At 42.1% G+C, this 27521-nt stretch overlaps 2 protein-coding genes across 2 annotated transcripts; one reads left to right on the top strand and one right to left on the bottom strand.

Moving 5' to 3' along the window:
* The first annotated feature begins 606 nt into the window (after positions 1-606).
* pik3ip1 (phosphoinositide-3-kinase interacting protein 1) lies at positions 607-7370 on the top strand. Its single transcript, XM_085786830.1, has 6 exons — positions 607-902; positions 1050-1178; positions 1595-1711; positions 3461-3649; positions 3738-3816; positions 6879-7370. Exons 1-6 carry the CDS (start codon positions 791-793, stop codon positions 7093-7095), a joined length of 843 nt encoding a protein of 280 aa, XP_085642956.1. The 5' UTR covers positions 607-790; the 3' UTR covers positions 7096-7370.
* Positions 7371-9316: 1946 nt separating this feature from the next.
* limk2 (LIM domain kinase 2) lies at positions 9317-25999 on the bottom strand. Its single transcript, XM_085786831.1, has 16 exons — positions 25718-25999; positions 25351-25447; positions 18948-19083; positions 16192-16301; positions 15768-15953; positions 15378-15483; positions 14197-14411; positions 13901-14087; positions 13695-13781; positions 13262-13393; positions 12674-12730; positions 12173-12238; positions 11681-11855; positions 11526-11581; positions 11054-11211; positions 9317-10636 (listed from the first exon to the last, which is right to left on the bottom strand). Exons 1-16 carry the CDS (start codon positions 25731-25733, stop codon positions 10423-10425), a joined length of 1998 nt encoding a protein of 665 aa, XP_085642957.1. The 5' UTR covers positions 25734-25999; the 3' UTR covers positions 9317-10422.
* Between the last annotated feature and the right edge of the window lie 1522 nt (positions 26000-27521).

Below are 27521 nucleotides of genomic sequence, written 5' to 3' on the forward strand. Positions count from 1 at the left end.
AGCAAACACTATTGGCAGCTGTCCTTTATCAGTCTCTGCAGAGCCCACCTCTGACCAACAGCAGTGGAAGAAAGAAAAAAAACACAGCCTCAAGGGGTTGGGAGGAAAAGAAGAGAGGAAGAAGAAGGCCTGGGAAACAGGAAGACTGGAGTTTGGACCAGATGCACTAAGCACCGAGCCAGATGAGGCTCTGCAGTTGGATTCAGGATTATATACATGGAAAGTAATGACTCAGTGTATTTTCAAATAAAAATGGAAAGCAGAGCAGCTATTTATGGACGAGCATACAAATGTAATAAGCTTGGGGAATCATTTCTGAGGTGGGGAGGAGGAGGATTATTGAAGTAACCAAAACTTTTGTTGTTATCTGAAGAAACGTGGATGAACTTCCTTGACTTTCCAGACTGTTTTGACGCTGTGCTTATTCTCACAAGGCTGCACACTTTGATAAGTTGCAGGTGTGTGTGTGTGTGTGTGTGTGTGTGTGAAGCCGGTGAGGCTTTAGGACCTTGAGGTTTGTACTGCAAAGGGAGGCTCCTCCTCCTCCTCCCCCTCCTCTCCTCCTCCTCTCCTCCTCCTCCTCCTCCTCCCTCTGAAGGCTGTTTACGAAGAAAGCTGAGCCCCTCTTGACAAAAACAAGGGCTGGGACTTCGGCGACAGGAGCAGTGTGTCTGATGCACATTCAGCACAGGCTCTTCGGCCACTTTGTCGAGCTTGTTTCTTAGATTTTGTATCTATCTTCCGCTATTAATTGTTAGTAAAAGGAGAGAAGGCAGCTCATCAACGCACCATGTTGTCTGTGAACTCAGCCCGTCAGCTCTGCAAAATGTTCCTCTCTCTGCACGTTGTTTTCCTGAGCGTGGCGATGGTGGAGAGCAGTGCATCAAATGGAAACCAACGAGGTAAATGATACATTATAGATTATTTTTTTCTTTTGCACCTAATTACTTACACGTTGAAAAATGTGACTGGTTTACTTCAAATTACATGCACAGTAACAATAGTATTTGTTTTCCCTTCTCTAATTGCTCAATGTATGTTTTTCTCAGACTGCATGAGATCCAATGGTGTGGACTACAGGGGGGCACAAGAGAGCTCCCTCTCAGGTCTGACCTGTCTAAACTGGTCGAATATTTCTCGAGACTATGATGTTGAACTCCATCCTGACTCCCAGACAGGTAAACTACTTCAATTGATGATGGTGAATGTCCTGTTAAATTGTGATTTCTCTGGTTAGGAGATGTCATCTCTCTCATGGGGATGAGTAGAGTTTTTACAGGAGAAACTATAACCACAAGGATTGCAAGTGATCTTACAAACATGCGAGGAAAGAAACATATTGATGTATAGCCCACACATTGCTGCGCCACTGATTTGTGTGTTTACAGTGTTAAATGGCCACAGCAGCTGCTGCTTCCTGTCTTTGTGCTCAAGGTGGCCTGTTCTGTTCATTGTAGTGTGATGGAGCAGTGTTAATGATTAATGAATCCAGTGGTTTACCCACACAGCAGGGACAGACAGACAGACAGACAGAGTTGAGTATTTGTGTCAGGCATCTGTAACAGACGTGCTGTTTTCATCGTTCCTCTTGTAGGTGTTGGAGATCACAATTACTGCAGAAACCCAGACTCCTCTGAGAGGCCTTGGTGCTACATTGCTGGCCCAGATGGGACGGTTCAGAAACAGTTTTGTGCAATTGACAAATGCAAAGGTAGGTGAACATTGTAAATATTGTACATCACAATCATGTGTGTGACATTTATTTGAAATTCTAGCCACAACAGCCTGGCAAAGTGAAATTGCCAGTTTTTTTTTTATTAATTAATGAGCATAAACACTGGAACGGCAGATTTTCTATCAGGCTGTGTTCTCTCGATGCTGCTGATGCTGCAATTATTTGTTTTCCTGTAAACCTCTCATTATTTTTAAAAAGTGGACTATGCTAGGAAAGAAAATAATGAGATGAGTTGTTATAGCAATTACTCAACACAGAAAGAGAGACTGATGAGAGGATGCAGCCAAGTTTGAAACTTTGATGGGCCAATAAAAAACTTTTAACCATGAAGAAAAGAAAATGTTCTCGGAGAGATGTAATGTATTACTTTTCCCAATTAAGAGCATTAGTCTGCAGTGGGTCAGTTGGTCAGTGCTAAGCTGTCCTGAGAAGTCTTATCATACTATTGACTTCCTTTCCTTTCCTTTCTATCTTGCCAACCCAAGTCGAACAATAACAAAACCCAGCAGTCACATGGAGGAAAGTTCAGTTTCAAGGAAGACTTTGACCACACCCTAAGAGCTGATTTGTAGATCGCAACAGTCTCGCCTTGGAGACAGCAGCTGATTGGCTGTTTGAATTTATGACTTCATGCCTTTTAACTCCTGGGAGCTGGTAAACAACAACGTGTATGAAGGAAATAGAAAAAAAAAAAAGTTAGAGAGGAGTTGTTGTTGTTGCACTTCCTGTCTCTTGAAGCAGAGCATACAGTGAGTACGTATGTGTCTGGCACATGTGAAAAACGCATGCGCTCGCCAACTCCTCTCACTGATTTATGTTGCAACAGTTACATGAGAGCAGTGTTCGCCCTGCTGCCGGGGAGGTTTTTGCGTCAGTGGTAATGTTATTGCAGCAACAGTAATTGGAAACCACACGGTTCAGATAATGCATTTCTAGTCAAGTCAAATCAAGACAAAGTGTTTACTAAGTGCATTAATTGTCTGCACACTATACAATAAAATAACATTAATAGAACACAAAGAGACAGTGTAGTTAAAGATTAATCAGATTAAGTAAGCAGCATCCATATAAGCATAAAGAATGAGGTCTCACTGTGTAATATGATCTAATAATGTTTGAGAGATAAACTGTTTGTGTTAATACTTAATATCTTTTTAAAGTGCTTGAATTACCATGGAGGTAAAAATCTGTGTTTTGTAATGGATGAAGATGATACAGATCAAATCACTGTATATACTAGATATGATACTAATAATATATTATATAGTTTATATTGTGGTATGTGATGGATGGAAAATAAGTAGATATATTTTTTGACAAAATAACTTCTCTCTGGCTTACTGAGGGAAAAAATCACATAAAACAACATGCACTGAAATTATAGATCTTAGGAAGGGATGAAAAATCATGGAAGTATTTGATTGCAAAAATATCTATCGATATACAATAGCAATATCTGATTTACAAATGTGGACTGGCCTCGATTTGTAATTTTGTCTCATCTTTGTAATCAAATTTTCCACTCATGGCTACAGTTGTGGAGGGAGAGTTGTGCACAGACCAGAAAAAAAAGTATTGTAGTTACTGGTCTTGATCAAATAAGTATTGTGTATGTCTAAAATTCAGCATCGTATCTTAGACAAATTTTACTTTGGTCAAGTATCTGCAGTTAAAGGTCATTTAACTCTGTGGTTTAGCACTCACATTGTTTAAATGTGATTTCAGAACCAGGCTCGACTGCGCCGGCTGAGGACGAATCCCTCACTGGAACAGGAACCACTCCCTCCACAGAGAGCTTTCAGCCGGCCAAGTCCGGACCTTCTCAGGGAGAAGTTGCTGCTGTGCAGCCGGTGATGGGAATCAGCCAGCGAGTGCGCACAGGACCCAAAAAGAAAAAGGACCTCGGCACACTCGGTTTGTTGTTGTTGTTGATAGTCTGATAAACATGTAGACTAGATACCGATGGTATACTAATATATGTTTTTTCATTTATTTTATTCAGGCTACGTCCTCGGCATACTTATGATGGCAATTATAATTGTCCTTGGAGTTGGCATCACATTTGGTTACTTCTATAAGAGGTCAGTATCAAAAAATTTCAATCGGTAATAGAAAAGCATTTATCAGTTTCCTTGATGTCATTAATACACAATGTACATCTAGTATAACTGTTTATTATGGGTTTATTTATTAGGATCCTCATTAGCCATTACTTCATTATGAGCAATGGCTATTACAATTTTCCAGATACTGGAAGAAATAGTTAAACAGTTTAAAGATTTGCAGGTACAACACAATACTTAAGCTTGTGAAAAAAAACAAAGCAAAACAACACAACACAAAAAAACAACAACTAACAAACAACAAAACAAAGAAGTCAGACACTATACTTTCTCCTTTCTACAACACATTTACATTTATTTTTAAAACTACTTTTGCTTAGCATTGACAGGGGCTCAGGTGGAAGCCTGTTCCACTCTGCCACAGCTCTTTACATCGCTGCTCTGTGACATAAAGCATGACATTTTATTTATTCATTCATTTCGGACATGTTAAATCAGACTTCATCACACATCATCTCAGTTTAAGTAGCCTAATACAACAAATGAAATGATACAGAACCTTCTTACGTTCCTGTTTCGGCACATGAAGCGCTATAGATAGCTGTAAAATGCGCAGGACGATTGCCAGTATGTTGAGTTGAATCACATAATAGCATGTGTAGTTAATGGCCTCCTGACAGCTGTTGTTCACATTCCCCAACAATGGTCTCTGTTGTTCCACTTGGATGTAATGCAGCCATTATAATGCCTCTCTTTTTACAACAACCACAACAGAACATTTGGTAGCAACGTGGCAGAAAATGAAGTGTGCCTGCGGTCTATTTGAAGCATTCTTAGTTTATATTCTTCAAAGAGGGGAGAGTATGGAGGAAGGGCTGGATGGGATGGAGAAGCCCTCACATACTCCACACAGTTATGTAATAAAAAGAGGGGCACTCTGTCCGATTCCCTTTGGCACAGCACAAAATGACCCTTGCAGATCTGTGTGTGGCCGTCAAATCTCATTAGCAGCGCCTATGTATTTGTTTTCTATTATTAGGAGGTGATTATTAATAAGGAGCCGCAGCGTTGTTATGTCAGAGGGGTTATAGCTACCTGTTCTCAGCATACAGTGACATCAACCTCAGTAATGTGACAGATGTCCTGCCTGTGTGCTGCTCATATTCTTCGTAATTCAGGAGTGGTCACAGGGCCTCATACTATATCCCCACTGGGAGCTGGCCCTCAACCAAACAGTAGGAGTGAGTAGTGTATTCACAAGCATGCTGATCCCCTGCAGGCTCAACCATCCATCTGAGCAAATAGCACCCTGAAAAGCCAGAGACTCTGCAGTGATGGCCAAGTGTTTTCACCCCATGTCATTTGGTAGCTTAGCACAGAGACTGGAAATGGCAGTGGGTGGGTGGGTGGGGGGTAAAGGGGGGGTCCTGGGTATCTTGGGTACTTTGCCAGGCAACTAGCGCCATGAACATTTCTGGTCTCTTGGCTGAGGGATAATTTGGCAAGTAATCCAAATTATAACTCAACCTTAAACAAACAAGATAGGACATGTTAATTAGTGAGCTTTAGAGGTGCGCTTTAGGTGGATTTTGTTACTTTTGAACGGAGCCAGGCTCTCTCCCTGTTTCCAAAGCCAACTAGCTGCTTAGTTGGATTAGCTGGCTATCTTGCTTAATCTTGTCAATTTATTCTCAGCAAGAAAGCAAAAGGGGTTAGTTGGGGATTATTTAGGAGAGCAGCTGAAAACCCACTAGATACAGTTGAAAATAAATAAGAAGGAACCACTCCCTTGTGTAAAGAAGTGGTGGTGATATGCAGTGTTTGACTTGCACTGATGCAGAGTGTGGGAGGTGTCTTAGAATATATTGCCCTGTTTTGGCTCCAGATCAGTAGGAAGCAACCTCATGCTGCTTCCCATCGCTGTGTTTCCTTGGAGTAGATAAACTCCTCGCCAGCTTGTCAGCTCCCTGTTCCCTTTCACCATCTGTCCCTCGGCTTTGTTACAGATCAGGCACTTGTTATAACAGGCTTTTATCTACATACAGTGTGTTATCAGAAAGCTCCTTATCAAGAGTATTTAGCTTGGATGACTCTCAAATCTCTACTGTACCCAGCAAAGGCAGCATTGTATTCTATACTATTATTTATAGCTTTTGTAATTATAATACTAGTAAAATACCTGTAATTTTCATGATCCGAAGCTTTCATTTTTTCTTTGAGAAATTGATGGGCTCTCATTTCTACAGTTCGCCTCAGCTTTACAGAGCAGTTTGGGTTCACCACCTCTCACCAGCCTCAAACTGTCTCAGACAAACCCTTGCAACAGCTTTCAGACAAAGAAAGTTCAAGTTCAAGTTCACTTTTATTTATATAGCACAGTTAAAAGACCTGTGACAGTCGTCCAAAGTGCTTCACAGAGCAGAGACAGAAACAAAAAAACAACGCATGTACAAGAAACAAGAAAACATGCATACCATCACACATTCTCACACACAAATGCATGTAGCACATGTACAAACACGAACATATGCGCATACATACACATACGCATACGCATACGTGCACGTCTACAGTAGTCATAAACAACAGTGCAAGATTATGTTAAGATTACACATAGATATTTGAACAAAACTAGCCAGGATTAGAAGTCCCTGTGGATCCGAAGGCCAAGGAGAAAAGATGTGTTTTTAAAGCGCACTTAAACCTCTCCATGGATCCCGCATGTCTAACATGTAATGGCAGGCTGTTCCATTGTCTGGGAGCAGCCACAGAGAAGGCACGATCGCCCTTGGTTTTCAATTTTGATCTCGGTACATCCAGCAACAACTCACTGGATGACCGTAGATCTCTGGCTGGATTTCGGATTTGTATAAGTTCTGCCAGATATAGAGGAGCCAGACCAGTTAAAATCTTAAAGACAATTAATAACACTTTAAAATCAGTCCTAAAGCGGATAGGAAGCCAGTGGAGGGAGGCCAGAACAGGGGTGATGTGTGACTAAATAGCCAGCTCCTTCCTTCAGAGAGTTAACTTGAAACGTGCTGATTGATAAAAAACTCTGCTGTGTCTTGGTTGTTCAGGGGCCGAGACCTGAAGAAGCAGCACGACCAGCGAGTGTATGAGCGCGAGATGCAGAGGATCACCCTGCCCCTGTCGGCCTTCTCCAACCCCACCTGTGAGCTGGTCGATGAGAACACCATCGTAATCTCAGCGGAGCACGAGACCACCCCCGTCCAGGAGGGTGTGGAGGGTGGGGACCCCCTCATGGGCCAGCCAGCTGGTACGCCGGGAGCATGAGCAACACATGAGAGTCCTCAAACGGGACTTTGATATGTTTTTTTGTGGACCAAAACACTCCCATCTCCCTGTTTCTCCTTCCTGCCTCCCTGAGTATGTTTTCAAAAAGGAGAAGGGGAGTCGTTTTCACTCCAAAGACTTGAACTGAATGCTGTGTCTTGTGTCCTGTTTCCTTTTTGGCTTTTATACATCCGAGGCACAAAATAGATAAGATGACACAAAACGGACACAGTCTGAACAACTAGAAACCATGACGGTCAGTCTGTTGTTATGTGTCATGAGGTCTTAAATATTCACATTTGATACATTTAATGGCCAAGAAACTATGGCCATGGGCTGCCCCCGTAAATAACATGAAGAATACTGTATGTAGTATAATATCTTGTCAAATGGACGTTGACAAGTCTGCGTTTATAGTGATGAAACCTATTCTTTGAAAAGAGATGATGCTTGGTGAAGTGAGGCTATGGGTTTTGTTTTTAATATGCTTCCATGTGGGAGGGATGGTGTCGTTACATGACGAAAATGTAGTTTATTTTCCTTTATATTGACCCACTGGCTGTGCCGAGGGACAAAAAAATGCGTCTGGTTTGTCTCGGAGACACTGGTGACACAGATTGGTGTCCAAAAATAGCCGTCTGCCTCTGAGACAGGATGAGCTAACATGAGGTAAAACAGGCCCACTAAAGACAAGGGAAGGCCTCCAACTCAGACACTGCCTTAGCATGATACTTCTGAATGTATTTGTTTTTTATTTTTCCCAGATGATTTTATTTTACTTTTTGTACTTGACTGACAGGCCAATGCAGTTACAAAGCATGACGGGTGGTCACTGGCAGACGCGAAAGAGGACTTGCCCTTTTCTTCCACAGGTTAAGGAGTGACAGGAAATAAACAGAGTGCTCTCAGGAAGCACGAGAGACAGTAGTTAGTCCTCAGGACAAAGTAGTACTGCCACAACACAGAACAGATGGGATGAGAAAGAGAAAGTCTGAAATCTTGTCTTTGCAGAACAGGACAGTGTGTGTGTGTGAGTGTGTGTGTGTTTTGAAGGGCTGGTGCCTAGATTAGATTCAGATATTGGCACCCGATGCTTCAGGGTAGAGAGACAGGAAATGAGAAGGATAGAAACAGTCCAAAGTTTTGGTGTTGCGAAAACATGAATGCATGTACATGGCTACCTGCTGTATGTTTGTATTCAGGAGCCGCTTTTTGCATCTTAACAAATAGAAATACTCATTGAAGAAGACGTTTAGAAAATACCTGCCTGACAACAGAGGTCATCATCATACACAGTGGATTTTAGTTTGTTGGTGCACATGAGCCACTGTTACGTCCCGCTATATTTCCAGTGCATATATCAGTCATCACTCCTGTTGGCCATCTTGTTTTGTGATTGGTGCTGGATCCACATCACTGGTATGTTTGTTTATGGCTGCTCCATTATTTCAAGTGTTTGTTTGCTGGCTGTGATGATTTTTTTCATCATTCACAATACTGTTTTTCAGCATTTGACTTTAGTACTTGTATTTGTAATGTATGAATGCAGATTTTCACCGCTGAGATGGAAATAAAACATCAAACACACACAGATGACGGTGTGGTGTAGTCTGAGTATTTAAAATGACGGAGGTAGAGTACGACAACATAACACAGCAGGAGTGTCTAAGGTTTGGTCTGTACAAGGCTGATCACAGTGGGACTTTTGCAGCAGCAGCTCCCCCTGTTGGCCGTTGTTATTAATACATAGTTTCAGTCATTGGAGTCACCTGAGAAAGCAGGTGAAGATAATAAAAAAGTACGGGACAAACAAACAAATTGTGGCCTGTGAAGCTACAGATACAAATCAACCTGTGACAGAATCAATTTGACACAACTGACAATAGCTCTACTCTAAGGTGCTAAAAGTAGAGCTCATTGACTGTAAGTTAATGAATAATTCACATGTTAGTTAAATATTTTGTCATTATGTCTAGTTTATTTTTAGAATACCAAAAGTCAAACATGTTTTTATCTATTTCTGATTTGTCAAATAATCAGTACCTTTAAAATCTATATCATTTAGGGTTTATGGTTCATTTTCCTTTCATATCTATTTACGATACATTGCAGCATTAAGGTTGTAGTAGTGAGATCCATAGATGATTTGACTTTGCTCCTAAACTGTAACAGAAGAGCCGTTTTCCTGACGTGCAAAGTTGAAGAAAGACAATAAAAAGAAAAACTTTCTGAAGGTTTATTTGTGACACTAAGGTGATATAAATAATAGTGGTTACAGCTGGTCGTCAGTACCTTGCATGGTGATAGCAAAACAGGTAAAAACGTCCATCATTGACAAAATGTCTAAAAATCTACAAATCTAGAAGTCCCATTAGAAAACAGATGTCCAATTAGAGGCACAGTATGTACATATTATATACATTGCTTGAGAATAAAAATCCAGTTCTGTACAAGGCAACTTTTTAATGGTCAACTCTTGCATGGTTATGTCTGGCAATTATTAATGAGAGCCCTTCTTTTCCAGAACAGCTACTGCCCTGTCTTTTCTAACAGGCATCAGGCGTTTGATAGAAACTTTGAGCAAAATGGAAAAAAATCTAAATAGTGTTAATTCATCATTCTAAGATGATAATTAATTAAAAATCATTAGACTACAAAGTACACAACCATACCTGTAACCGTCTCGTCAAAAATAACACCAGTGGTGCTTAGACAAAAAATAAACATTCCTTTGCCACCTTGTGCCAAATCTCAGAGTGATGAAACTATTTGGGTCAGCGTTTGTTTTGCTTCCACTGGTGTTTTCTTCAGGACCTGCCCTCTGTTTACTCAGACATGTCAATCAGCTCAACTTTTCGAGCCTCTTTTGTTTTTTGTGCTGCTCTAGTGGAGTGAGTCCTCGTCTGGGCAGGGAGTGATCTGTGCATTCCACACAAGGCAAACAACAACTTCAGAGCCAGGAAAACAAAACAGCTGTCACATCTGGACTCATTGAAGTTTTCCCACCTTATAAAGATGCTCATCCTCTGTGACAGGGACAGGGTCAGAGAAAAGTTGCTTTTTTTTCTCTATTACATAGTAAACAATTGAGTAGGGTTTAAAAAAAATATTAAAAACTAACACTTGGTCTTTTTGAAATGTGTCTTTCCACTCACATTGCAATGAGTGAAGCTCTCAGAGTTAAGGCCCCACATGGGGATACCGTGGTCCAGCTACCTCAGGTTATCCAGTTCTAATATGGCTCGAGTTCAACACAGTTTTCCTCTTTTTCACATCCACAGTATTAGTGCAGCAGTTCAGATGGATCAATCAGGGCAGGCACGGGGCCTAGGTGCCGTCATCCGTCATGCTGGGGGAATCTGGAGAGGCTGCTGTTGGTGTCGGTGGCTCCTCTGTGCTCTGCGTTGGGGAGCCGTCTTTAGGCCAGTGGCGTTGACTCAGACTCTGATGCAGTTCATCCAGTTCGGCGGGGAGGGGGATCCCCAGCTCCTGGTTGAGGGACAGAGCTGCAAACCAGTCCTCCAGCTTCTGGAAAGGTGGTCTGAGGGGGGAGGAAGAGGGCAGAGAGGACACACAAGAGGGGTTTAAGGTTAAAACCAGACTGACAAGGCTGAGAGAAAACATGAGGAAGCAATCAGGCCGCAGAGGCGTGTCCCTGTGCCGGCAGGTTGAGATGGCATCTGAAAGTAGTTGTTTTTCCCCCTCTCTCCCTCTACAGGTCCTTGAGTTTAAAAAAAACAAACAAAAACTGGCAGGATAGGATACTGTGTCTCAGAGTGAGTGTGGACATGTTTCTGATGTAGCCATACGAGTGAGACATGACACTCTTATTACAACACATGTCTTTCAATGTTTGCTACACAGCTGTTACATCTCTCTTGGTTATTATATCAGCAGATATCCAGTCTGAAAAAGAAATCATAACAAACCAAGTGTAACAGCAACAGCAGGTGCTCACCGGTTGTCTGGTGTGAGGTCACAGCAAGCCACAGCCAGTGGAAAGAAAGCTGCTGGGCTGTCTTCAGGGAGGAACTTCTCCACAAACTTGCCGACATGCAGGCCAAAGTCCAGCGTCCTGGGCAGGCACTCGGGGTCCGCATAGACTTTTCCGATGATCTGGATCATTTGACGGGAGGAGGAAGTGAGGGTCAATCAATGACTAGATACAAACACACCAGGGTGAATAAACAAAGCTCAGAGTAACATGTCTTTGGTCTGTTTGGGCTTCAAACTTGCTTGGTAAGTTTGTGTTGTTACAATGTGCTAATACAGCTGTGACCAGATGCTGTTTCACAACTATTTTTAGAGGTTTTATTCAACCTCACTCATCCATGGGTTTTTGAACCGACTGCCAAGAAGCACTGAAATCACAAGCTGTGTAAGCAGGAAAATCAAAGCAGATAATCGGGGTGAAATCAGCACGTTCCTACCTCACAAAGAACGATTCCAAAGGAGAAAATGTCCACCTTCTCATCATAGCGTTTACCTGGAATAACACCAAGTGAAAGATGAAGTCAACACACTCACTGACTGAATTATCCTCTGTAAATCAAGCTGGTCATTTATTGTTTTGTGAGCAGCTCACCGTTTAGCATTTCTGGAGCCATCCAGTACGGGTTGCCCACAACTGTGTAGCGCTTCTTCCGGTCAATTCGCCTGAAAACTCTCTTCTTCGTGGAGGCTTTTTCAGGTGGAGGCTTCACCTTCTCCTCTACTATGAGTCTAGAGAGTCCAAAGTCTGCAACGACCACAGTGTTGTCCTGTTGAAAGAAGACAGTTTTTAATGGTTCCCTCTTCGTTTGAAGTGAAGAGCAACATCTGTTTAAAAATGTGTAATTGACATAAACAGGTTTTAACAACTGGGATGTACAAGTTGAGTGAATGCCCTAAGAGGTAAATGAGTCACTTATATAAAAAAAAGTTCCTTGAGGCCCAATAGACACAACTGACTTGGCTCAGCACAGGGGAAGGAAATACTTTTCCACAGTTCATTAGTACAACAAATCATTCCCACCCCTTCGTCTTATTGTTCGGATTTTCTCATCTGCAACAGTTGGTAAGATGCCATGTCACTTACCAGTTTAACCAGGCAGTTGTGAGAGTTGAGGTCTCTGTGTATGATGCTCATTGAGTGAAGATAGGCCTGAAACAAAGAGGAAAGGCTCAGCAGGCTAAAACTCGGACTCAGGCACGAGAAAATGTGCTTTAACACAGTGAAACTTTTCAGCACTGTGCCCACATTTTCCACGTCTGATGCCATCTTTAAGCCTTAATCCAGATCGTATCGCATCCCTGCACCGCAATCTAAAATGTTTCACCATGCCTGCGCTCATGTTGATACTATCTTTGTTTGTGAACGCCCTTAATACAAAGTTTGCTTTGCATATCTATTGAGTCGTGAGCAGATCAGTCACAAATGTGATTTTCTCTTCTCAGATGAATTTATTCAAACTTAAATGTAGTATTACAATTTAACATTTTCATTTACCACCTGCTGTTTCTTTGACAATGAACTCCACATACACATTTGTGCTGAAGATTTCACTTAAAATCCGTGGTGATGTTTTTGCCAACTCACCATGCCAGAGGCGATGCTCTTAGCAAAGCTCACCCTTTGCTCCCATGGAAATGGATCCTGTTGGTCCAGAGTAAAAAGAAAAACATAAACACATGACAGAAATGAACTGAAGCTTCCTCAGAATTCATGAAACCAAATGGGGGAAAATAGTGAATGATTGTGAGACCAGTGTAGACATGAGGAAATAGTATTCAACAGTATCAGTAAGCACATTCAAAACTGTCCCTTCCCCACATACTTTAAATACAATTAGAGACAAAAGAAAACACTCCCTCTCAGTGTGTGCTGGGTTGAACTGCTCCTTAGAAACAGTGAGCTGTGGGAGGAGGGGGAGCACGGCTCTTTAAAATTTCACCTGGGAGTACTTTCTACAGCCTTTCCCATTCCACGTCTTGGCCAGTTGACATGCCAGCCAGCCCACTACAGAACCCACGGCCCCTCTATCAGAGCAGAGTTTACTTCAGGTCAGCCACCTCCCACACCACTCTGAGCTGCAAACACCTCCTACTGATGCCACTGAAAGGTTTTTGTGCTCCGTCGTGGAAGAGGAGAGTAAAAGAGTTAAGTGAATCAAGTCATTTAACTCACTGTGTCTCTGATGAAATCCTTCAGGGTGCCTCCCTCGATAAATTCAGTTATCAAATTGAGCCTCTTGTCCTTATATAGCACACCGATGAACTTCAAAACATGCGGATGCTCCAGACTTCGCATTACTTTAACCTGAGGATTAGATGAGTGACAGAAAACACAGAGGTTCACAGTGATGAGTGCAAGTCTCCCATCGGATTCTATTAAAAGGTGAAATTTAATGAGAAAAAGCATTAACTACAATTAAAATCAGGTAAATGTTTTCTCACAAGACTGAAAAAAAAAACAGAGAACAACAAGGTACAAGGAGGTAACTGTTAGAGCATGTGGCGTGCTTTCAGTTATGACTATAATAAATCACAGGTTCATGCAGAGCCGCAGGACTGTGTTTTGTCTGTGAGGAAGCGCAGGCCTCCTGCTGCAGATTACTAACCTCCTTCAGGAAAGTTTTCTGGGTCTCCTCATCACAGCGGATCAGCTCCTTCATCACCATCACCTCTCCTGTGGCTTTGTGAGTCACCTGTCCGTGGGACAAAAGCACATATGTATTTAGGCTCATTTCCAGAAGAAAAAAAAAAAAGGTCCTGGAAAGTAGGAGTAAAATACATGGCGAGGAACCGATGGGAGCGGGAGACTGACCTTGATGGCCTGTCCGAAGAAGCCTTTTCCTAAGATCTCTCCGTGGATGAGGTCACATGGCCGGAAGATGCGATGAGAGCAGCTACTGGAGGATCTCAGGGATTCAGAGCGCCCAATGTCTCGTGTTGTGAAGAGCGTCTCTTTGGGAGAATTTGGCCCTGGTGACTTACATATGCTGTTACTCCGTCTGCGGTAGAGAGAGGACGACTTAATACACTCGTCTCTTGTCCATTATTGACTAACACTGAGTAACACTATGTTTACGTTTTTGAGACTTTATTTTTGACCCGACATACCTCAAAGACCTCCTTTTGAGCGTGCCGTCGTCGACCACGTCCGTTCTCTCGAGGACTGCGTCGGACGGTGAGGACAGACGCATGCGGGAAGTGGCTGGGACTCCCAACCGGTTTCTGGGTGACCCCAGTCTGAGCCGGTCCAAGCGCTGCCTGACCGGGTCATACTCTATGAGCAGCTGCAGCGTCTGACTGGTGCGGTGGATGAGATCGTCCACCTAGATAAACAATGAGATTTATGGGTAACATTCCTGTTTATCTATCTATCTATATAAAACAGTAAAGACTTTTGTGAAACATCATTATTGCTGTGAGAATTCTTAAATTAGAGCTAAAAAAAAATAGTCATGGGTGAAACTAATATTTAGTCATCAGTTCATCCTTGAGTTCAAGTGAATGTTTCACCAAATTTAACGAATGACCTCAAGGCGTTACTGAGATCACAAGATCCTGTATATGGCTGTGAATCAACCAACAAGAATAAGGCTACAACCCAACTAATCAACATAAAGCTACAAACCAACCAATCAGAGCACAGCTACAAATTAACCAATGAGAATAAAGCTACAGTCTTTCACTGTGACCTTGGCGTTTGATCAGTTCATCCTCTGTCAAAGTGAAAGTCTGAGGAAATGTCCTCAAGGTGTCTCTGAGATAGTGTGTCCACATCCATGAGAAGGAGACACAGCCATAGGGTTCTGTGCGCAACATGAAAACATCATGCCTCTGGCAAAGACTGTCGCCAATGTGGAGGCATACAAAAAATTTAAGCAGTGAGTGACGACTGTACTGGAATGTAAGTGAGACTGTGAGGGTGAGGTTGTGGGAATGACTGCGAGTTATTCCACATACCGTATTCTCCCAGCTGAAGTATGTATAAATGATGGAGGAATGCAAGGCATGCCAAAAATCACATGTTATATAATATCAACATACCTTTGCAAATTGCACTCAGGGAATTAACTAGCCCTTACAGGAATATTCCGGCGTTAGTTTTAACCCATGGTCTCACACACCGTGACACAGAGTAAGCAAGTTTGCCGACCGCTAGCTTCTTTAGTTGTAGCAACTTCAGCAAAGTCCGCAGGTTAGCAATAGCTTATAAGGTTAATGAGGAGAGTCATTGAATTTCAGATCATGCATCTCTGCTGAGACTCAGAGATGTGTGAAATATATAAACCTACCTCCTCCTCCATTAATGTCCCAACTGGAAGGCCATTGATCTCCAGGATCCTGTCTCCGACGTGGATGGCATTTCGCACCTCTGGACTAATAAGCATCCCTCTGACCCTGGAACAACCCAGAACCAACACCAATATGTGAGTATTAGCACTGCAGAAGGAAGTGTCCTAATTAATATCAGGAGATTAAGGACTAACAGGGTCTGTCCACTGGTCAGTCAGTGAACCAGGACTGACTAAAACACGTTTACATCTACCAATAGCTATCTTTTCCCACAGTGGCACACTAACACACACACACACCAGCAAACCTATAATCAAAGTTACATAAAGCATTACTCATGCTGTCTCCACAGGGCAGTGAAACAACCACTGACATTAGGTGCTACTTACTCTTTGACTTGAACGCTTGCTGAGCCGTTGACGTCCCTCAGCACGGAGACTGAGAAGCCCCTCTTGCCGTTGGCCGCAGAGGGCATCGAGATCAGGGTCACAGTGTGGGGCAGGGAGTCGAGCACCGAGTCGTGCGAACGCTTTTCCAACATGGGTGTGAGGACCACTTGCTTGTAGCACTTTCCACTGCAAACAACAGGGAGAGCAGGTCAAGCATTACATGTAGGGACATGAGCTTGTTGTGAGGTTACTGCCTAAAAAAAGATAGAAATTCAACAAGTTGTGGAATGATGACTAACTAATGACTAATAACATTTACGGTTCAACAGAAGCTCAAGGACATTGCTGCCTGCTACTCTTCAAAATCAATAATTGAAAAATAAACTCATATTAACTGAAAACTACACATGTGCAGGAGACTTACCAGTAGAGTTTCGAACGCTCCACCAAGGCGTAGGTATCCCTGTCCTCAATCACCACCTTGCAGCTCAGACACACAAAGCACTCGGGGTGGTACTTGTGCTCTCCGGCCACCTGGGACCACAAAACCAAGCAGCTTATCTTCACAGTGCAAAGCATAAAGAAATCATACACTGACAGAGTAGCTGCTGTCACGCTGCGCCTGTTGTCAGAGATGAAGTGTGTTGCACTGCGTGTTGTCTTCAGCCCTCCTCTCTCACCATTGGGCGGTGACGCGGCCGCAACACCTGCTTCACTCTCAGCCTGTCTGGAATCTGCTATGATGTCACCTCCCTCCTCAGGTCTGAGCCGCTCGTCTCGCTGACGTGACGACGTTCTCGCTTTCAACAGTCTATCATGTGCCTGCTCTCTCATTGCCTACACATCACTGACCAATTTCCCTTTCTGCAATCTATGTCACACTCCCATATCATCCGGCTCTTGAAGCTTCTCACACTCTCGCATGCAAGATGAGATAATGTGCCCGCCCAGCCCGCGGTGAGCAGGTGATCTAATTGTGCACATAGCCGAGCATGAAGCATGCGGATTTCAGATTCTCTTATGAAACTCAAGATTCAGGAAATTGAGACTTTCAAATGCAGCCCAGTGGAAAATCTACATGTAATTATGTCGTGTAATGAGATAAAGAGAGACAGGGAAACATCAGGATGCCGTTTCCTAATTCCATAAAGAGTTGATACATTACACTAATCTAGAGTATGCTATTTTTTGCCAACCGAGAGGATCAGCTGCCAACCTGCTCTACCACCACAGACATGTCCCTTCATAACGTGAGAATATGATTTGTTGGCAGGAACGTCTCTATAGCAACACAACACTTATGGTGCTGATGAACACCTTTTTCTCTTCATCTTGGCCATATTGTGTTTTTGATTACATTGTGATCATACAATGAATCCAGTGATGAACTTTTTTATTTCACTAGGAACTGCAATGTCCACAAAGGTTAAGATTTGTCCCAAAAAATGTAATAATTATGCACTGTATTAGAATCTGTTTCACCACCATTTCCATTTCCATTTCCCAGCAACAGAATCACTGTTAAGTAATGTGTCTGTCGAGTTGGACTTTTTCCCACAGTTACCACACCTGGTGAGTGAGTGAGTCAGTGCTGGGAAAGGGTTCCCTGCTGCTGCTGCTGCAGAGGGATTAAAGTGAAGTCAGCCAAATTGTTGTGACATCTCAGGAGTGTGTCTGCAACTCCCTGCCTTCAAGCCAAGAACAGTCCCACCAACACTGACCGCAGTCACAACCTGCCTCGGGCTTTAAGAGCGAGACAGAGCCGTAAAAACAAGATCAAAGCGGGGAACTACTGGACGACAAAATGAGATTATAAAAAAAGATGGTCGACAAAAACTTTCTTAAAATATAACAACCATCTCCAATGAATCAATAAACTAACAAATGATTAGAACTGGGACAAAAACAATACTGTTCTGGACTTGAATGCCTAACAAGCAGCAGCAGCTCTGCATGACCCTCCTCTGCTGATGAACCACAATGATTCTCTTTCTGGCCGAGAGGCTGCAATGCCAATTCTGCTCTGCCAAAAACACTTGGCTCCACTGGCTGATGAAGCTGGACGCCAATACTAAATAAAGGAGTCCATTATGTGTGTTGCTTGGTGGCAAAAAGAAAAACTTCAGTCTGGCTCCATGTTGGACGAGTGACCCCGGGTTGTGACCAGTGAGCGCTGTCTCCACCTGAATATCATGTTTCAACTTGTAGATGCTAAATCAAAGCTGTCTGACGTGAGGTGTTTCTCTGTTGCCAGATTTTACTTTTAGTTTTGGTTCCTAGTTAGTAAAAAAACATACGTAAGTTGTGGTTCACCACCCTCTACATCCGACTGAATCCAGCTCACTGAGGTCAGTTACTGTAGCAGCAAACTCACAACAGCATTAGGTATATTATTGATTTTTCTTTTTTGTTATAAGCTTTTAATGCATCAAGGCAAAAATGTGTCATTTTGGGCTTTAAAAAAAGTAACATCAAATGTCTTTATGATAGGATACTTGATGTCTGCGAGCCCACCAGAACAGCATACATTTAGTGGTAGACTGTGGATAAAGCCACCACCACAGAGGGCTCAGCATGACAGGCTCCAGAAACTCATCTTCAAGCATCTTCCCACTAGATCCTCTGCGGACTTGAGGAAGTGAACTGTGGAGAACTTCAGTACAGAGAACAGAAAGGGGCCTCAAGAAGGGGTCGGGGGGGGGCTAATTCACATGTGAGGTCTAGGGGTCCGGTTTGCTATTTCAAGCAGCGGCCTATGAAAGTATCACTTGTCTGTAATTGCCACAAAACAGGCCCAATGCCTTTTAATGCATGTTCGTGTTAATCTGGAGCAGTGGGGAGAATGGGGTACACAGAGAGCACTGACACGCTCTGTGGGCACTCTGGTATTATTTAAGTAGAGGGGGAAATTGTTGGCAGTTGTTCTTATATGATTCATGGCAAAGCAGACCCTGCAAGTCTGGCAATCACATCACAATGCACATTCGCACACTAGCAAGTCTAAAATAATATAGCCACACTGAGAGCCTGTTCGTCATACACCAGAAAAATGCAATGTTAGAGTATGCAAGACTGCTTCATAATCCTTCCATCCATCAGCTATATTTCTTATCACTTGAGGGAAAGACCTACACCAAAAAAAAAAAAAAAAAAGGCTAAAGGTTAGAGCAGCAGACGTACCATGGCCGGTCCGGTCATGAGCAGAGAGCAGCCGTGGCAGAGCTCTCCAAACTTCTCCCAGTAGTGTTTGCGACAGTACAGCTTGCCATCTTTCTCATAGTACCAGTTCGTCAGGTGGTCACAGCAAACAGAACACCTGTGAGGGGTAAAAATAGTCTTGGGTCAAGTTTTTTATAGAACAGACTACATTAACAAAGAAGAAGAAAGAGATGGAGGAGACATTCAAAAGCCTGCTGTAGTATTTCAAAAAGTATGTGGGTGATAGAATTGTTAAGATTAACCTTTAGTATCGGAAATGCTTTTGATGTTTATCAATCCAACAAAACCTTTTTTTTATTTTCTTTTTTTAGCAATTTATTAAGAGAGATACACAAACACTGAGAAAAAATTCTGGAGCACTTTTGAAGTAGGTAAGAATTCAATATTTGAACCATCACCCAAACCAGGTGAACTTCGCATTATTCATGACATTCCTTTGAATGGCATTAAGGTGTTCAAAGAGAGACCCTGTAGAAAACATCAGTCATACTGACGGAAAACAAGCCTATCAATTTTCAGCTCTGAGGTTGGATTGGGTAGGAACATTAGCTGGGGGCATGTTCCTGATGATGACAACGTGTACTTTTCTCTGTAGTTAACAAGGTGCAGAGCGCAGTAAATGCCTCGCTCAGTCAGATGTGCCAGGTCTTGCATGCATGCTGTTGTTTGTGCACAGTATTTTTTTTTAAACAATAGACGACACAAATAGTTGTGCCGTTATCTGCCAGGCCTTTGCAGACGGTGGCCACAAGGGACATTTGGTTATTTGCTTCAGCACACCACCAATAATGCAGCCAAATACCTGTAGCCAGTTTTCAGCACCTTAATAGGATCCAGTTGTTTAAGAAAAACCTGAGCTCGACTTCACAAGTTCACAAGTTAAAGTCTGTTAAAACAGGCTAAAAAAAATACCAATAGGGGCAAAGTCCTTGTTCATCATCTGGTTGTTGTGCAGTTTTTTTGCTTACAGATACTCAACAAACTTCTCATTGTGCGTTTTCTTATCTAGGTCATTGCAAATAGTAACTAGCTATCCCATTAGCCTTGCTGTCAAAGGTTCAAACCACAAAGCTAATTCAGGAGCTTGAGTCAACCGTCTTCCTGATAATTCTCCTCCCGAAATGTCTCACATAGCAACACTACAAATAGTTAAATATTAAGCATTTATCATACTTAATTCCTTTTTATTGCAGTTTCAATAATACCAAGCTGTCACCTGAGAAGATACTTGGCAAATTAAAGGGACATTTATGGCAGCAACCTCAGGACAAAATGTTCAGAGTGAGGAATGCTGAAGTTGCCAGCAGACTGGGAAGCACCTGCAGGCTACGACTGCTCCTCGAACAAGCTGCACTGGTTATGCAAAATGGTGGCAGCAGGTTGGACTACCAGAATGCAATCAGTGATGAGCCACTATCTCAGATTAGGTGACTGAAATCCTTTTTGTTTTTAATGCCGTAGTCTGCCATTCTGACTTTGCAAATACCTCAACTGCTCACCTTTCACCTTGGTTTTCAAGTCGTTTGAGCAAAGATGCTAAAAGAGACTTCAGACTTAGAGGCACATGAATTTTAAAAAAAAGATAAGAAAGAAAAGAGGGGGGAAAAAGCAACTACTGTTTAGATGTTGTTTTCCCACTGAATAGGAGTGTAAATATTCACAGGATTCATGTGTAATATGCAGGTTGGGTTCAGGAATGACTACAATAACAAATTCTAAACTGACACTTCAGACTTCCTGATCAACATATTTTTCTAAAGCAGGGATGTGATCTTCTCCAACAAGTCTGGGAGTCTGTGCTGATGCTTTTACCCACTCACATTTTTCTCTGAGGTGATGAGGAGCTCTGTCTGAGCAACCAGTTTTTCATGATTTGGTGCAGTGCTTGCAGTGGCCTTCAGCTGAGCTTCACACATCACACAGGCTTATTGACTTGACAGATGTTTCAAAGTTTCTGGCAGTACTTAAGGTCATTAAGTTCTGTTCTATAATAGTTCTCTAATAGAGAGAAGACCATGTTTGTGCCTCTTACGGAGAGAAAAGTGGAGAGTGGGGGAAGCATTGGGTCTGAGGCAAAGGTGCCATTTTGGTCTTGATAGCTTTGTGACAAATACAGTGAAAAAAAACACAGCCTGTTTATATTAGACAACAGCTACAAATATTAACAATGAACACAAGGTACATGCAATGACTCTAGCCTGATTCATCACACTGTGACATGGTTAGGGGAAACAGAGCTGACAGTTTGCTACGGTAAAGATTGCATTAGTAATGGTAGCTGTGCTGCTGTGTAGGCCACACATCTGATAAACCCAGTGTGTGTAAAAGATATATTCATGTTTCAGCTAAAATTCTCAAAGTGGATTTAACTCTTGACCACATTTGTAAGACTTTTAACTGGGTAGTTGATAAGCAGACACCCTTGCAAAAACATAGGGTGCGGAATAGGTCAAGTACCCTGTTCTGGGTTGAAATCTCGTGTAGTGCCAGGCCTGCTTAATTGTTTACTTTTTAGGCACCTAAAAACAGATGTATAATAGCAATAAGGAATGTCGAGGCTAATCATTATTTGCTTTTAATTTCCAATGTATTTTCAAATCCATCAAAATTCCTAAAGGCATGCACATTTTCTTAACTGGAACCCATCACTCCCATTTCCTCCCCATTTCTAGCTGCTGGCAACTTGGCCTTTTGGATAAACGTAGGCCTACTGCTATTACCCCTAGGTGATGCCAAGGCCTTGTTTTATGCAACATCCCTTTTCCTCTGGCAGAGCCTTTTGCCTTAGATTTTAAATATTTATCTGGGCAGGACAACATTCATTCTTACTTTTAAGCTTGCAAACGCAATTCTATAAAGCTTCATAACTTTCTGTTTAACATGGTACCATTTTCATGGTCTGGGAGTCTGCCCATGTGACTCTGTTACATAAAGGCAGTGAAACAGCTTTGCTAAACAATTATAGGCTCCTGCTATGAATTGTCATGCTTTGTTAAAATACTAGTCTTGTATGGCATAATGGCATATATTAAGCAGATACAAGTTTGGTTTAAAATAGAAGTACAGCTGGGTTGCTGCTGCCGTTTAAAATGCTCAAACGCATTCTGTGCATTTCACAACGTATTGTGTTGATGGGGTTGTGCATAATTCATGTCATGAACAGGTGGCAGTGTGTAGCAAAAGGTAGGTGCTAATTGTGCTAAATCAGAGTTTGTTTGAATTGAAAAAGGTGTCCCACAAGGTACAGACCTATAGTACCTTGTATTATGTAGATTGTACTGTGTCTGCAGCTGGATGTAACATTCATCTTCATGTTGGGTTTGTCGGCCATTACACACAGAGATACCAATCTTTATTTTAAAAAAGTTGAATTGTTTAATGTCTTACTGAAAACATTTAAGAGACTTTTCAAATTTCAAATCAAATTGTGATGTTGGTATCAGCTTGAAAACCCAGTATTTTCCAAGCTCACACACACACAAATACACACAGGTAAGGTCAGTATCACTATCGCTATTGTCTGGTGCAGTTCACACATTTGGTCCAATCAGATAAATGCCAGAGCACAAGTGAAAGCAAGACTTGTATTCTGCATATGTATGACTTTCAGTATCAGACCAGGTGTGGCATCAAAACCAAAAACTTCCACCTCACCTGCCTTGTTCTGAACACAAAGCATTCCAAGACAAAACCAGCTGATAAAACTATAATCACTGTGCATTATGAAGTCCCTTCAAATTGTCAAGATAAAGTGTTGTAGGGGTGCTTATAAAAACACCTGACTTCCCTGTGCTAGTGAATGGGGGGCGGGCACGCTAAACTCAGGTGGTTCTTCAATGAACAATGCAATGGAGCTGCCTGGACAAACACTACAAAGTAAACATTACTCATTTCCTTAAATCCACATTCCTGTAGGAGTGTATTCTTTTGTTGGAGAAGTAGAGAAAGTTAGGAGAGGGGCCAATCCTAACAGGCCTGAGTGAGGACCTTCAGAGGGAGTGTCTCATTTAAACTCCTAATATCAGTCAGAGTATTTGACTATTGTGTTTCCACAGTTCTCTATAACAACCTCTTTCCAAAAAGTGGGGAGTGACAATTGTTTCTTCATTCATATGGGATGGTCTGTAGTTAATGTAATTTGTTTTGGATGACATGCTTATATTTGCCTTTGATTTCAATCAATATGTGAAAAAGTTCTGTTGACTTTTGACAAGACACAGAATTCAATTACTTTCATTATGGAATGGCTTATTATTTTTTGATGATTGATTACCTAATCTTTAAAATGTCAAAAAGAAGTAGAAATGCCCTTTACAAAAGGCTACAGCCCAATTGAACGTTAACAAATTGCTAACTTTAACCCCAAGGACAATTCAGTTTATTATCACATGTAAGTCCAATACAATATGTCCATTTGAAAAGCTGGAACCAAAGAATCTTTGAGATTTTTGCTTGAAAAAATGACTGCCATTATTAACCATTTATCCAAATAGTCAACTTCCTATCCTATCAGTAACTAATCAGTTGATCAAGTGTATACATTATGGTCTAGATAGAATACAGAGGTTGTAAGAGGTATCATCAAAAAGTAGGAAGGATAACACCAAGTCTCTCAAAATGTACGTCACTGTTTCATATTAAAGGCTGCGTCATTTAACTTTTAAGCCAAGTTTGCTGACGACATCAAGAGCTCTATACACTTCCAGAGAAACACAAGACAGGAAATATTGAGCTTTGTTTGGGAATAAAAGAAACAAGATTCTGCAGTCAATGTCTGACGCGGACCCACACCTCTGAATCGCCGTCTAGGAATGCAGAACGCAGCAGAGGCGAACGTGCCGTTACCTATAGGCCTGAATAACACTGCCAGGTTTACTGGAACAAGTATGACCTCAGCTTGTAAGAATGCCAAACAAGGTGGAGGTACAAGGAGGGCAGAGTGGCAGCATGTGGACAATACACAATAAGAGCACCACGGGGGGTGGCCTTTTTTTTCTGCTCGGCTATTCCCAATGATAGAAAACAACTGTCTTGCAAAAAAAACAAAAAAAAAACAAACAGCGATTAGTATCACATTGCAGCAGTAGAAGAAGTGTCTCAAATCTTGTCTGCCATGTTTTTTAGAGAGTCTAACTGAAGACATTTCTGACAAAGATGCTGCTGTGAAGAAGGGTGCCAAAAATGTGAGGGAGCATAAAAGAACAAAGGAAGGGAGAGGATCAATGGTGAGTAACACAACTATGTCAAGAACGTTGCCTCTGAGATGATAGAGGGAGCTGTATGTGTTATTGAAGAGTCAGTGTTTGGACAGAATTAGGATCCCAGGTTATGTAAGGACACAGCTAGATACTGGCTCCAAACCGTTCAGTCGTCAGAGACAGGCAACACAGTCAGCATTAAATCTCTTCTATTCTCAAGTCTTTCTGGATACATCAGAAGCCCTGCAGAGCCAGACTCCAGTCATAAAAACCAAAGGATTTTTGGATATACAACATGTGGCCTGTGCTCCAGTCAGCTACACTCACTGATTCAGGCACCCGTTCTTACTCATCTGCTTCATAATGTTAGAGTCTGATTAGGCGCAGTGACTATTGTAAACATACTTCTCTCATTAAAAATGCAGCTGTGAGACAGCAGTCACATTGGTCCAAAACCTTTCAACAGTTTTGACCAGGAACAGTTTGATTGAGAAGGGTTATCAGCTTTTGTAAAAGAATAATCTGAGTCATCTCATCATACATAGCAAGAAGGGATTGTTACAGCTAACAAAGGGAAAACCCCAATGAGTGTTATATAATTTTGGCACATACAGTGTGTTGGCATCCAACCACAGGTTCACTGCCCCATGCAGAGATATCTCGCTATGGGGCAGTGACCTGTGAAAACCACAGAGCTCCCATCAGTTTCAGTGTGGCAATCATTAAGCCCCAACACACAGAGAGTCAAAGTCCTCCAGGAGCATTTCACTGACCAATCTATATCCAAGAGCTCAGACCCATCCCCATGCACAGGTCTGTCAGCAGTGACAGTAGCAGGAATGACAACCTGGACTGGGGCGTTTTGTTCTCAGTTGCTCAAACACAATGCTGAATGGTGGGAGGGGGGGGTATGTAGGCCCATGTTTAGGCTACAAGACAGAAGCTTCTGGGATTATCCACAAGGCCATTTCTAAGTACATTCAAATGGAAAGCAGCCAGTGTATTGACCATGAGCAGAAAAAGAAAACCCAAAACAATTGTATCCATGTAAATGCAAACTGTCCTCTCCTCTCCTCTCTCTGACAACAAAGCCGTCACTTCGCAGACAAACCTGGGGGTACACGGGCTCCTTACAGGCGTCATTAATTCATAAAGAGGACACTTACTGAAAGCAGGCGTTGTGCCAGATGTCCTGTAAGACTTTCATATGAAACGAGTCTTGAATTTCGCCTCCACAGCCCACACAGTAACAGTGGTCAGTACCTGCAAAATACATAAAGTAAAAAAACAAAACAAAAAAAACAAGAGGGTTTAGTCAAACCTGGGGAGCAGAGAAACTAAAATGGATGAAAATGTGGTAGAAACAGAGGAGCGCTCAGTAAACAACCGGTTCGACGTTGCACCGACAAAAACGGGGCTTTAAACATTGTATCCACTCAACGCTTCAAAGCACAAGACCACCACAGCACGCTGCTTAACAGAAACAATGTAGCCTCTGCTCGGACTGCAGTTACAACCTGATATAGTCCTCACCTTCTGGTTCCTCCATCTACTTTCTGACAGTGACGTCGAGTTTCAGACACTTTTACAAACAGCTCATACTGAAGCAGGACAGAGCCTTGATGCGCCGCTTCCAAGTCCCAGTCCTCCCGGCCACGAACCCCAAACCCCGGGCTCTGAGTGAGAGTAGGTACGGGGGGCAGAAAAAAAGGGGGCCGCACAAAGCCTGTAATTCTCCTCAGAAAATCAGAAAACTAACTCCTCTTGGACGGAGGTGCTTTCTCGCCGCTGGCAGGGTGACTGACGTAATGCAGTTTACACATTCCTGTACGGAGAGCGGAAGGGCTCAGCTGCAGCACCTGGAAGCTGGAGAAAGCCGAGGTTTGGCCCCAAAGTGCCAGGCAACGACAGCAGCGCCATCTACTGTCAAAATGACCGCACTGCAAATACAAATGCTGAAGTACCGGTAGATAGTCCATAAGACACAGCAGTCCAAACACAAGTTTCACTTGGACTGCTGTGTCTTATGGACAATGTGTAACATGTGGGCTGCTACAGCTACATACCATATTAAAATGACCTAAAGCCCCTAAATCATCACACAGTTTAACTGTAGGCTATGTAGCCAACCTTATTGATAGGCTATTTCAGCTATGTATAATAAGATAATAGGAGGTACAGGAGGAATAATACTACAAAATATTAAATAGTCTAATATGTGCTACTTTCTGCTATTTCTCCCCTATCTATCTATCTATCTATCTATCTATCTATCTATCTATCTATCTATCTATCTATCTATCTATCTATCTATCTATCTATCTATCTATCTATCTATCTATCTAGTCTAGTGTGTAGATTGTCTTTTGATGGAATATACTGGTCAGTTTTTTGCTATTCATTTACACTTAAAGAATATAACATGATTTTGGTCTTGGGGTAGGCTACATCTTAGGAAGCAGCTGCTGTTTTGACTGAGTTATCAAAAACACCACACTGTGGAAGCAGAATTTACCAGTACATACAACTTGATGGGAAGTGAGGTTGGGAGCCAAGGAACAAGCTAAACTTTTTTTCTTTGAAGGTTTTTCTCACGTTGTGGGTTTTTTTTTTTTTTAAAGAAACTATTTGTCAGGACCTACTGCTTTAATTAAATGGGGGAAAAAATCCTGTATGTCCATCCTATGATCCTCTATCACATGTGTTTGATGTCCAGGTTCAAATGAATATTACTGTAAAACTGATCATTATTTAACTCTGGTAAAAGCATGCCCTTCCTGAGTACCACTTAGTAAAATCGCCTATTTTCTGTTTGATTAATGAATTGTTTTTACATGTTGATGGATGAGAACTTGTCAAGCAACTTTCACAATTACCATGAGCATTCTCTGGCTCTGAATGTGTTATTAATTGACAAGAAATAAATTAAAAATGTGCACACTTGAATGATAGTAAAATCAAATGTCAAATGCAGGTAGTTTTTCCTATATGTTCTTTTTGAATGATTTCCCTGTGCAACCCAAGTGCAGTTTACTGTGATGTACCTGTGATCAGTGGTTCAGATGCCCACTAATCTTGCTCGTTTGTGATTCACTGCAATATGAAAGCATCATTTTAATTTTCACTGGTTACACTTTTAGAAACTCAGGACCTTGTCTATTGTTCAGTTTGTCTCAATGAGGACATCTAGGCCTACTTGACAGGTGAGTAGGCTATGATTGGTCAGGTCATGTCTAGCAGCTCAACACTGGTTTGCACTTGTAATGCACAACAATGTGCAGAAAGGGCCTAACCTATGTTTGAACACGTGTATTCACACGTGTAGGCAATCCCATAC

Source organism: Trachurus japonicus, chromosome 9 (assembly GCF_045865225.1).
Source record: "Trachurus japonicus isolate A0001 chromosome 9, Traja_1.0".
Lineage (NCBI taxonomy): Eukaryota > Metazoa > Chordata > Actinopteri > Carangiformes > Carangidae > Trachurus > Trachurus japonicus.

Coding starts and splice junctions, on each gene's coding strand:
- limk2 (XM_085786831.1), bottom strand. Junction 15,484..15,767: donor GCAAGCGTTCAAGTCAAAGA/GTAAGTAGCACC, acceptor GGGTTGTTCCAG/GGTCAGAGGGATGCTTATTA. Junction 13,394..13,694: donor AGAAAACTTTCCTGAAGGAG/GTTAGTAATCTG, acceptor TCTAATCCTCAG/GTTAAAGTAATGCGAAGTCT.
- pik3ip1 (XM_085786830.1), top strand. CDS start 791: ATGTTGTCTGTGAACTCAGCCCGTCAGCTCTGCAAAATGTTCCTCTCT. Junction 1,179..1,594: donor CCATCCTGACTCCCAGACAG/GTAAACTACTTC, acceptor TTCCTCTTGTAG/GTGTTGGAGATCACAATTAC. Junction 3,817..6,878: donor TTTGGTTACTTCTATAAGAG/GTCAGTATCAAA, acceptor TTGGTTGTTCAG/GGGCCGAGACCTGAAGAAGC.